Source organism: Electrona antarctica, assembly GCF_951216825.1.
Source record: "Electrona antarctica genome assembly, chromosome: 6".
NCBI classification, from domain to species: Eukaryota; Metazoa; Chordata; class Actinopteri; order Myctophiformes; family Myctophidae; genus Electrona; species Electrona antarctica.
This window is the reverse complement of record NC_136811.1, coordinates 51406448-51418940: the sequence shown is the minus strand read 5'-3', so window position 1 is coordinate 51418940 and position 12493 is coordinate 51406448. Positions and strand designations below refer to the sequence as shown.

General features: G+C 42.2%; 1 protein-coding gene across 3 annotated transcripts; it reads right to left on the bottom strand.

The window, feature by feature from the left end:
• Positions 1-1082: 1082 nt before the first annotated feature.
• LOC306924173 (uncharacterized protein) lies at positions 1083-12240 on the bottom strand. Of its 3 annotated transcripts, none has more exons than XM_079502567.1 (4): positions 11630-12240; positions 6837-6977; positions 4393-5491; positions 1083-2564 (listed from the first exon to the last, which is right to left on the bottom strand). In XM_079502567.1, the coding sequence occupies exons 1-4, from the start codon at positions 12033-12035 to the stop codon at positions 2435-2437; spliced, it is 1776 nt and encodes a 591-aa protein (XP_079358693.1). In that variant the 5' UTR covers positions 12036-12240; the 3' UTR covers positions 1083-2434. The 3 variants fall into 3 exon arrangements, with proteins under 3 accessions (XP_079358693.1, XP_079358695.1, XP_079358694.1); XM_079502569.1 differs by having other exon boundaries at positions 5087-5491; XM_079502568.1 differs by lacking the exon at positions 1083-2564 and having other exon boundaries at positions 3986-5491.
• Between the last annotated feature and the right edge of the window lie 253 nt (positions 12241-12493).

The following is a 12493-nucleotide window of genomic DNA, read 5'->3' as shown; positions in this document are numbered from 1 at the left end:
AAGGTCCAAAGTTAACGCTTCAGCAATCTGGGAACCCATCAGCAAAAAAATAAAGAACAGCACCCTCTGCTGTTTGTTTACTTTGAATTTGCCTCTTCCGCCTCAATAGCAAGGTTAATTAAATAAGGTTAGGAAGGTTAGGAAGCGAAGGCTGTACGCGTACGGTGGACTCCATGTTGCTCCCTGGAAGGAAAGAAACATGCACAATGGGCTATAAGCAGGGAGCAAGATGGAGTCCACCGTACGGTCTTCGCTTCCTGTCCTCTTTTAATAGTCCTTGCTCAATAGAACGTGTATAACAGGATGTTGGCCTGGCCTCAGCCCTTCACTTCCTGTAGTGTGCCTGTGTTTTCATTCCCACTATCAACAGTGTATACACATTCTAAATGGCCTTGCTGACAGATTCGGTAGCACAGTACAGAATCTGTTCTTGAAAGATTAACTCTTCAGTAGCAGAACAATTAAATCAGCAGGTTGCATTTTTTTTCAAGGTAGGCTATACTCTTTCTGAAAGTAAGGAGACACATTTCAAGCAGTCTCAGAATTATGATGGAAATGCACAATTGCAGAATGAATGACTCGCTCATTGAGAACATGAGAATGAGGACCCTCTACCGACTTACAGAGCAGCATGGCACAATAATCTGCAAGACTGAAGGCTGGTATATTTTCAAGGATACATCAGGATTTAAAACTGGACCCTGTAATAGTCTGGAAATTGAGTTTGTAGGAAATTCATGTGTGTATATTCCAAAGTTCCAAGCACATAGTACAACTCTGGAGGTCTTTAAACAAAGACAAAGACCCGCCCATGGTAACGCCCCGCGGCCGCCTGCCTCTCTGGTCTTCATCGGGTCTCAGAGACCTGATACATTTTGCACAAAGTTCTTAATTTGTCACTGCTGTTTGAACTGCAGCACTGATTAATGTTATTTATTTGTACATGTAAACTTGAAACATTATTGTACTGGAAAAAAGGTCTCTTTTCCTTCACCTGTATCATTTTTAGTATAATAGTATTAGTTTACAGTAATTGGATACACGCTAATCAACACAAACACTTAATTTAGAACACACCCAAATCAAATCATATTATGGCGTACGTGTTCAATCAAATAATAAGGTGACCTGCGTTGTGGGCTCCACTCGGTAGGATACAACAGTAGTGACTACACATAGATGTGTGTGGGGAGGACTTAATTGGCATGCAGACTAAATTGGGGAGAAAGAGTGGGGGTAAAATGTATTGGCTACTGCAAATATTATGTTCAGATATAGTTGCATAGGTACAATTACAATGTTTAATTTCAACAATGCTGTGCATTTCATTTATGCAGGTAATGTAAAGTATACAAATGTATTAATCAAACCAATGCATTGAAGGAAAAAATCATTTTAAACAAATTAGTAACAATGTTGTTATTTCTGTTGATTGGACATAACAGCAACAGAGTTCAGTCAAACACTGATTCCAAAAGGGATAGCACAAAAAAAAAAGTCCTTGCGGTCTTGTTTCCATTCAGGCTCAATGCAATCAATTCATAGACATGACATGAAGAATAACGAAAATCACACTTGTGTGAAGTGAGGGGCGCTCTTATCATCATACATCACATTCCATGCTCAGCCAATCAAATCATCACAAATATCATTCCGGCCAATCACCTTTTCTGCCCTCACTTTTTATCCTCAATATGTACATCAGCCAATCAAGTCATCGCTATGGGATGATGATCAGCCAATCAAATCATCTTGTTTGTGTTCACACAAAGACAAAGCCCCATAGGAGGGGCTAGCGCCACTCAACAAATATCAATATCAACAACAACAAAATATATCATTACAGGAAAAAATAAAACACTATGTACATAGTGGGAGAAAGTTAGGAGGTGGGGTGAGCACCTGTTAAAAGGAGAAGTGATCATTGTCTCCACCAGGCCGAAGGCATGGGGAGAGAGTATGTTTTGTACTCCGTCCGTGTGGGTGTGTGTGTGTCCGTCCTTCCTTCCTTCCTTCCGTCCGTCCGTTATCAGCTAATCTCCGGTACCGTTGGCCCGATCCATGCCAAACTTTGCACACACACTCCCTGGATGCCAACGACGAACCTCTGCCCCAAATACTCCTCAACGGCTTGTTATAGCGCCGCCAATTTAGGCAAAACACATTCCTGTAGATTACTCGTACACATTTTATCCATACATCACACAATTCGGTATACACTATCTCCATAGTCATGTGATCAACACGGATCTGCACCATTTCTCATCTTCCATCCTGATTGGCTAAGATTGGCTTCCAAAGCTCACATGATTGGTCCGTTTCGAACAAAATGCCACAAATCACAAACACAGTGTGCAATTTCCGTGAAATTATACACGCACATTTCCACTAGGCCGAGGACGACATGCCACAATTTCCCCCCCCCAAATCAGCGTCACGGTGGCGCTATAACTGCATCGATCTGTATACAACTTACGTATGCGCACTCCCTAGAGGTCATGGAAAAACATTGTCCCTGCATCCCTCCACATCTGCCGGTTATAGCGCCACCATGAGGCCGATTTCTGCAAAACATATTGCTTATGTTAGTCACACAGATTTCATCCAAATGTCACGCAAATCGGTACACATGATCAGGAGTGGCCCGTTTTGTACAAAATGCTGCACATGTCTAACCTGACTCCGCCAGATGGGGCAGCAGAGAGTACACTGGGTTCCCCCCTCCTGCTCCCATCTGGGAACTCTCAGGCAGACTTGATGCCCGGCCACAAAACGGCCTGGCCAATCAGCAGCAGCTTCTAGCAGCTTCTAGCAGCAGCTTCTAGCTTCTAGCTGCTGCTGATTGGCCAGGCCGTTTTGTGGCCGGGCATCAAGTCTGCCTGAGAGTTCCCAGATGGGAGCAGGAGGGGGGAACCCAGTGTACTCTCTGCTGCCCCATCTGGCGGAGTCAGGTTAGCACATGTCCTGCTCATCCAGAATTCTATCCTCATGCTATGAGTGATCTGGCTCTGCATTTCCTCAACAAAATGAAGAAAATTGTTGCAAAAAAACTAACAAACAAAAAAACATGTTTATATTACTCCTAAACATTTTGCCAAACATCTCACACAGTCCTATCCTCCTGGTGGAGACCTGTGCCCAGAAGGGCACTTTTTCTAGTTTCCTCTCCATTGGGCCTGCTGAAAGGCGGACTTTCAGGCCTGTGTTAAAGATGTAAGTGATTGCATTTTTTGAGGGAAGGGGTCAGGGCATTCCACACCTGGGTGGCCGTGCTGTAGAAGGAGAATTTACCCATATTTGTTTTGAAATATAGCAGTATAATAATCCATAATATTGTCCTTGTCTATCGACCTCCCTACAAATATACAGCTGTTTAATTTTATCCTCCCAGCAAGCTCATTTATAGTGGAAACTTTTTTTTACCCCATGGTGTGAATGCAATGGTGTCTTAGCAAGTGACCCGAGTTATTTAAACTTTGGTCACACTGTTGACATATTTTTATTTGTCCTGTGAGAACTGTGGACACTAAGGCCTGACTCACACGTGCACAACAGATTGATGTATAGCTGATGCATGAGACTTATTGACTGATGCAAGCTCACAATGCATTTCCAATGGGAGTCACATGGTTTGACACAACATTTGTGTTGTATGAGGGGGTGGGGGGCAGCCGAAAGCCGTACAACACAAATGTTGTGTCAAACCATGTGACTTCCATTGGAAATGCATTGGGGCAAGATGTAAACAAACCCTTTCTTTACATCTAGCATGCATCAATGTTGTATGCTAGATCTAAAGGTGTGAGTGAAGCCAAAGGTGTCTCTTCAGATTACTTGAATAATGATTCAAGTAATCTGAAGAGACACCTTTGGCTTCACTCACACCTTTCGATCTAGCATACAACATTGATGCTTGAACAAACTCTTGTCACAATGTTTACATTGGAAATGTCTTCCTCCATTGTGGACAAGCTTGTGTGTCTTCAGGGAATTTGAATGACTAAGGCTTCACTCACACTGTCACAACAGAATGTTGTATAGCTGATGCATGAGACTTGTTGACTGTTGCAAGCTCGCAATTCATTTCCAATGGGAGTCACGTGGTTTGAAGAGACAAACGTGTTGTATGAGGGAGAGGGGGGCAGTCGAAACACAGCCGAAAGCCGTACAACAGCATCAAACAAATGTGTCAAACCATGTGACTTCCATTGGAAATGCATTGGGGCGGCCATGACACAACTTGTTTACATCTACCATGCTAGATGTATAGGTGTGAGTGAGGCCTAAAACTCTTGTTACAATATTTGCAGTGAAAAGGTTTTTCTCCTGTGTGGACACAAAGGTGTGACTTCAAATTACTTGAAACCATGAAACTCTTGTCACAATGTTTACATTGGAAAGGTTTTCCTCCAGTGTGGACGAGCTGGTGTCGTGTGGACACGAAGGTGGTGTGTCTTCAGGGAACTTGAATACTTGTAACTCTTTTTACAATGTTTGCAGTGAAAAGGTGTTTCTCCTGTGTGGACACGAATGTGTGACTTCAAATTCCATGAAACCTTGAAACTCTTGTCACAATGTTTACATTGGAAAGGTTTCCTTCCAGTGTGGACAAGCTGGTGTGTCTTCAGGGAACTTAAATGACTGAAACTCTTGTTACAATGTTTACAGTGAAAAGGTTTTTCTCCTGTGTGGACATGAAGGTGTGACTTCAAATTACTTGAAAACTTGTAACTCTTTTTACAATGTTTGCATTGAAAAGGTTTTTCTCCTGTGTGGACACGAAGGTGTGCCTTCAAACTCCATGAAACCTTGAAACTCTTGTCACAATGTTTACATTGGAAAGGTTTCCCTCCCGTGTGGACAAGCTGGTGTGTCTTCAGGGAAGTTGAATTCTTATAACTCTTGTCACAATGTTTACATTGGAAAGGTTTTTCTCCAGTGTGGACACGCTGGTGTTGTTTCAGGTTACCTGAAAAACTGAAACTCTTGTCACAATGTTTACATTGGAAAGGTGTCCCTCCAGTGTGGACAAGCTGGTGTGTCTTCAGGGAAGTTGAAATCTTATAACTCTTGTCACAATGCTTACATTGGAAAGGGTTTTCTCCAGTGTGGACACGCTGGTGCTTCTTCAGGGAACCTGAGTCACTGAAACTCTTGTCAGGCTGTTCGTCATCATCGCCTTCACTGGTCTCCTCCCAATGATCACTGTCTTCAGTGACTTCAGTGTCAGATTCAAGTTCAACTTCAACTTCAGAGCAGTGGGAAGATATGTCTTCTTCGTCATCTTTTTCTGCTTCACCTTTCACTGCTAGTAATGTCAACGTTGACCCAACAGGTTCCTCTGGTCTTTGAAGTAGTTCCTCCTGTTCCTCTTTAAGCTCCTCCTGTTCCCCTTTAATGTGTAGAGGCTCGGGTTCCTCCTGGAGCAGACTGGGGCTCCTCTCCTGTTCAGGAGAAACCTCCTCTTTACACACAACCATGTGCAGGATGTCTAGGAGCAGAAACATAACATGATGGTCAACACTGAGTTCCTAAAATGTAAATCCATTCTTCCTCCATGTTCCATGTACAAAATGAGCTATTACCTACCAAGAAAACCGTTACTAACTGCAGGTTATTGCTGTTCTGAAAGATTTGAGCAAAATAAAGTCATATACTGTAAATATTTAATTTGAATCATGAAATTCTGAAACAATTTTAAAATCATGTTACTTCACACCCGAGCTCTGATTTGGGAGTAAATTAGTCATGCCACTCAGTGCATGACGTTATGAAACAGAAGCACGTCTGACAATGAAAGCTTGAAATGTGGACTGATGGTAGCTTAACTATCTATGTAAAAGATTTCCACTGCGTAGCTCTGTACGTCTGGAAATGTGTCGGTGAATCTGTCTGCCTGTGTGTCTGGGGCAAATCTCACAAACTACTGTAGCGATCAAATCTCACAAAGTACTGCCAAATGTCTTGTTCACGCTGCCAGTCAACCGAGCAAGTATTTCTCCACACCCGATAGAAATTGTGTTGCACATAATGGTAATGTTTCAGTTGTGTAAAGAGTAAGAAAGAAAGTGCAGATTCTAAGCCAGGGGTATTCAACTAGATTAGGCCGGGGGCCACAGCTGTAGAATGATTGTGTGGGGGGCCACACAGCATGCACGCTTTGTGCGCATGCGGAAAATGTGTGGGTTCTCAAAATGCAACCTAACCTATCGGTAGGCATGTAGCGATTTACAATTTATTTTTCTTTCTTTTTTTTTAGGGGGGCTAGTGAATTATGGTGTGTGTGAGAAATGAGAAGTCAAGGAAGGCAATTATGTTTCTGCACTGTCAAAAGTAATGCTACTTCTTTTGCAATGTAGTTAAATAAAAAATGCGAAAAATGCTTAGTTTTGTTTAAAATATCATGAAAATCGTGAACCTCATATCGTGATACAAATCGTATCGTGAGTTGAGTGATTGGGAGAAATAAATCAGAGATTTTATTTTTTATTTCAATAAAATAGTGTCTAAATAGGCTTGTGTCTAATGTAAATCTCAAAGAAAGATTTTCTCTACAAGAGTTTTAACTTTGACTTCAGTTCCATAAGCTGTAGTTGCAAGATTCACTAATCTAATTAACCAATACATTCCCTGCTTTCATACGACATGAAAAAAAAAATCCACAATGACAGTCCTTCTATAGTTCTAATAAAAGTAGTCACATTATTTTTGCCTTTGAATAATTGAAAGGCATAAGTAAGCTCACATGGCATAAGTGTTGTATAAAATATAAAGATCGGATCGGAAGCCTAACCCTACAGAACATATTAAAGAAAGAAAGAGCACATGAAACTTACTGAGGTGTGGCTGGTCTTCAGCGTCCTGTTTAATAGAAACGTCTTCAGCTTCCTGTTTAATAGAAACGTCTTCAGCTTCCTGTTTAATAGAAACGTCCCTGGCTGAGTCTGGAGAGTTCATCTTCACCTGCAGTCTGGACTCTGTGATATTCAAGACATGAGACATGTTATTTTATGTGCAACTACGCCCTCTGTTGGACACATACAGGCACTTCATGCTGTATGTCTCATTCAGTATATGCAGCCAGCACTCAGTGTTAGAGCTGCCAACGAATATTCCATATTCGAACGAATTTTCGAATCAAAAAAATAAATGAATAACTGAATATATAAAATTAAGATTCGAATTAAAAAAAATAAAAATGCTGTGCAAGTTTTCGCGAGACGGTGCCGTGGGTAAGCGTTGTGAGCTTGTAGATTATAGTTGTAGTAGTAGTAGTTATATTTGCCACGCGACACGCCGACACCGGCATACATTGAAGAATAAATCAGCTGCCTCACACTCTTCCTACGATCTTAAATGTTATGTCTCAGGTTGTATTGGTGTAAATATAATTATTAAAAAATCCGAATGGCCCCGAATCGGAATCGAAATCCGAATGGGTCGAATTGCTCGAATCCACGTGGGTTTTTAAAACGAATATCCGAATGTAATTTTTGGACAATTCCGGCAGCACTACTCAGTGTGATCACGCAGTCTTATAATAAAGCCTATTGAACAGTCCGTTGTCGTATGCCTTCTGAACAACCTACAAACACGAACATTACAGACTCCACAGCCACACACTGGTCTGAAATCAAGTGAATAAGAAAGGACTTTAATAACTGGAGACCTAGTGGTGTTAGCCCCGAGAGCAGCTAAATGTTGTTGTTAAATGTAGCAAAATTAAAACCTTTGTATTTTAATTTCGCTTTTGGGGTAACAGCACTTTAAATTAATAGTGTTGTAATAAACGGTACAGTGTTGTGCATGTTTTTCAGCTTCAGTTACAAATGTATCTAATCAAATTGAAACAACATTTTGAAATCTTGTTATATAGTATACTTCTAATGCTTCTCACCAAATGTTATTAATTGTGATAAATGTAATTTTACTGCTTAAAATCTTGAAATCAATTTTGTCCCTCAATTTACTGTCCCCCCTGACTATTTCTCTAGCCAAATGACTTCAGAAAGTAGCATTATGTTTTTTAGAGAAACCCTACAGAATCACCGTTTAATTTGCTTTTTCTCTAATGTTTTAGGTTCCATTACTGACGTGCTAAAGCAAAAATGATCCCGTTATGCTTAAATAATAATTTAGAGGAAATTGATTTTCATAATATGGTTGATTTTGTATATTTGTATATTTACGATATCGTATTTACGATATCATCTGATGAAGAGCCGTGAGGCTCAAAACGTCATGTCCCTGTGGTGAGAAAATAAAAAATAAAAACTTAAGCTTTTGGAGCTTAGTCCAGTGTGCGGACCTTACTTTCTTTTATATTGTTTGCTTCAGCCCAGCACCTGGCGTTCAGTGTAGTGGATGTGCGTGTTCTATTTTTTCCTTTTGCATAATGCCCCCCCTGTTAACATGTGTGCCCCCTGTTACAGTGTCAAACTGTCATGGAAAATTGGAATAATGCATTAAACTGGACAAATACGTTTTTTTTTCTTACAGCTGAAATGGCACCGAATCTCGGTGCCATTTCAGCCTAGTAACTTTTTCAAAAATAAAATACATTTGGTGACCGAATAGAAAGAATGACCCATCCCCTTTTCCACTCCCTCAATGACCCCCCCCCCCCCCCCCCCCCCATTTTTATGATTTCCTGTTTTTTGTTATATAGAAGTGTATTTTAAGTGTTTATTTGTACGTCTCTAAGGGCGCGTTCAGAAATAGCACACTGAGTGCACTAATAGGCGAGTGCTCTCCGGTGCGGTATTTCAAAATGCGCCCTAAATGTTCTTAATTGAAAAGGGTGGACCTTGTTGTAAACAAGTGAAATGCTTTATGGTGTCGTCCAGTTAAGTTGTATTGCTTGAAATCAGTGGCGTGCACAGATAGGTGGTGCTAGAGCACCTGCCCTTTGCCCTCTGGACAGCAATGTGCCCTTTTGAAAAAACAAAACTCATTTTGTTTTCTTTGTTTTTTAACTCGTCAATCTGGCTTCCTTGATGCCATCACCATGCTGGAAAGCTGAAAATCTAATTCCGATTTCTGGTTCATTCCCTCGGCGTGACCTGCTGTGGCACTTATGTACTGAGCAAGTCTGCACCATTGTGAGGTCAGTTTAAAAAAAGAATGTATACTAGCACACAGGATAGTTGCTCAATGTAAACAAACCATAGAATCCCAAAAGTATGGCGGACGCTACCACATGACACATATGTTGACGCCCCCTCAACGATATTTTGGTACTCCCTATGAATAAATGGTAAATGGTGCATTTATATAGCGCCTTTATCCGAGGCGCTTTACATAGATTGTGCATCAATTCACCCATTCACACACACATTCATACACCGATGGTGGCAGAAACCATGCAAGGCACTAGCCAGCACATCAGGAGCAATTTGGGGTTCAGTGTCTTGCTCAAGGACACTTCGACACTAACTCTGGGGGAGCCCGGGTTCGAACAGGCAACCTTGCGGTTACCATCCAGCCACTCTACCCCTGAGCCACCGGAGAACTCGCCAGTTTACTAAGTCGCCGTGGCGAAAATCCTTCATCAATGTCTTCATCGTTATGCTAACATGCTGTCTTCATCAGTGTAGTAAGTCAAACCCACAGATGTTATAGTTAATTTCCAAAGTGATACAATTCTTTTGTGTAATTAAATAGTCAGCTAGATGATGATAAAAAGGTGAATACGAATGATAAGTAGGCCCACCATTTCAGGAATTGTTTACTAATGAATTACATTGTTTCTGTACTTTGGTGTTTAAACTTTTAGCATTGCTACTTTCTCTAGTGTTAACTCTTAACAACTATCTTCTCTCCCTCTCTCAATTCAATACAATTTAAATTAAGGTGAAGTAAAACTAAAATGCACAAATCACGGCGAGTTGGTAAACTGGCGAGTTCTCCGGATACCCTTCCTATTAAGGCAACCGGACGGTTTTCACTTGAGCACCTGCCCCTCAAAAATGTCTGTGAACGCCACTGCTTGAAATGTACCTATTCTGCTAGAATGTCTGTGATCATTCATATACTTCATAAATTCTCATGTATCACAGGCATAGATCCCTTCCATCCGCTCCTGGTTGAATTGAATTATGCGCAGCCTAAATGTGATAAATGCTCCGTTTGTACTCAATTGTACCCATTAAATAATTCCAAAGACGTGGAGTGAAATATGGTCCTCTAGTTTCATATCCATGTGAAAGTTCTGGCACAAAACGTGTATTATCTCCACTTTTTCACGAGATGCACACGGACGTCTTTCTCTCCGGGCAAAGGGGCCCGGAGAATGAGACTCGCAGGACACTGCCAGAGGCACCAAGAGCTCCCAGCCAGCAGACTGATGCTGTGGGAACCAACACATGGGCACCGGCCACAAGGATGTCCCATACTAACATTATGTGGATGTACTCAAGAAAGATGCAGGAGTGCAAAGCACCAACGAGCTGGCCGGATGTATGGAGAACCTAGAGAGAATGATCGATGGATTGATTTTACCAATACTTCCTGTTGTTTAGCGCAGACGTCATCACCAATTGACCAGGGAAACACACAAGTTTGGGTCACACAATTGGCAAGTGGTGTGATTAATTACCCAGCACCTATTGCAAGGCACCTGCCAATTGTGTGTCCCAAACATTTGTGCTTCCCTGGTCTATTGGTGATGACGTTTGTGGTGATCAGAGGAAGTTTTGATAAATGAAGTCCATCGATCATTCCGGGCCCCTTTGCCCGGAGAGTAAGGCCTGACTCACACGTGCACAACAAATTGATGTATAGCTGATGCATGAGACTTGTTTACTGATGCAAGCTCGCAATTCATTTCCAATGGGAGTCACATGGTTTGACACAACATTTGTTGTATGAGGGGGAGGGGGGCAGTCGAAACACAGCCGAAAGCCGTACAACACAAATGTTGTGGCAAACCATGTGACTTCCATTGGAAATGCATTGGGGCAAGATGTAAACAAACCCTTTGTATACATCTAGCATGCATCAATGTTGTATGCTAGATCGAAAGGTGTGAGTGAAGCCAAAGACGTCCGTGTGCATCTTGTGAAAAGGTGGAGATAATTGACTAAATACACGTTTTGTGCCAGAACTTTCACATGGATATGAAACTAGAGGACCATATTTCACTCCACGTCTTTGGAATTATTTAATGGGTGAGTCCAAACGGAGCATTTATCACATTTAATGCCGCGCATTTTGCGCCCGACCAGAAATTAACCAGGGTGTTGTATGGCTACTGTATGTGGAATACTGTACAAACTGTATGAAACAACAGGAGACATTCAGCGGCGTGGCAGTGGTGGCCGAACGGATTTCGCCAGTTCATATCAGCGGTCCGACACGTTAAAAATTACCACTGCTTAAGTGCCCTTGAACAAGGCATTGAACCACTACGATGAAATGTTCTATGAGCAGGGCCTGGCTGGAAACAAGTTCTTGAGCTTAGCCCAGATACCCTGGGTAAATATAGTAATCATTTAATTTCATTTCATTTCTAGGGCAACTATTCTGCATAGCCTACTGTTAATACATACTTCAATCAATCACTCACTCAGTCTGTTGCTGTTTATACATTTGTCTAATAAACTATATTCAATCAATCGAATCAACAAACCTGCGTGGCTACATTTCTCCAAACCACCACCGGTCGTTCCAGTAGAACTCCACGGGAAGAGCGAGGGAACGGCGGTGCTCTTCAGCCTCCTCCCCCGTTCTTCCTGGCGGTGTCCCCCCCGGGCCATCCAAGCCGCCATGGGGTCGCTCTTCTCATAGTCCTCCTCGGTGAAGTGCTTGCTGCACACGCGGAGGTATTGAGTGTCGTTCGCGGACGTGTTGTTCTCACCATTGATCACGTCTCTAATAGCAACGGCCCACCGCCGACACCTGGCCATGTCGCCCGTTGGAAACGAATAGGATATGATGCCTTCCAGCTGGTTCTTGCTATAACCACGGTGTTCAGAGGGACACCGAGGGACAGAACACCACGTTGATCTTCTAGTGCTACGCCAGAACGGCTCCATCCTGGATTCTGTCCCGTCTTGGAGAATATTCTGTTCTGTCCTGGCTGTGCTCGACTCGTTTCGTCTTTTAATAGAATGGGTACATGATTTCAAAACGAAAGTATAATAATACAGGTCAATACAAAAAAAGAAACTGCTACTTTTGAGGATAGAACCAGAAAAAAAGCACAGAGTTGTTTACATAATACGGTTGCAGAGCAGTATCATTTCCTTTCCCCCCCCTTCTGTCTTCTTCGTTTAGTTTCCGGCAGGCTGTACACTGATAAGTGTAATGCTGCCCTCCTCAGGCGATGGATATAATATCCCTTACACTTTGGAATAAAGATTCCCCCCTTCTGTCTGAGCAACGCCCACAAAAAGGACCCCCCCCCCCCCCCATGTCATTTGCCAGGCAGGCTCCACTGAGTGTTGCCAGATTCATTGTGAGAGAAACAAGCAACCGCAGGTCTTTGAAAACA

Bases quoted from the DNA above. Each gene is read 5' to 3' on its own strand.
- LOC306924173 (XM_079502567.1), bottom strand. From the start codon at position 12,035: ATGGAGCCGTTCTGGCGTAGCACTAGAAGATCAACGTGGTGTTCTGTC. The intron at 5,492-6,836 runs GTAAGTTTCATG...TTCTGCTCCTAG, and splicing joins TGAAGACCAGCCACACCTCA to ACATCCTGCACATGGTTGTG. The intron at 2,565-4,392 runs GTAAACATTGTG...TATGTTTTGCAG, and splicing joins TGGAGGAAAACCTTTCCAAT to AAATCGGCCTCATGGTGGCG.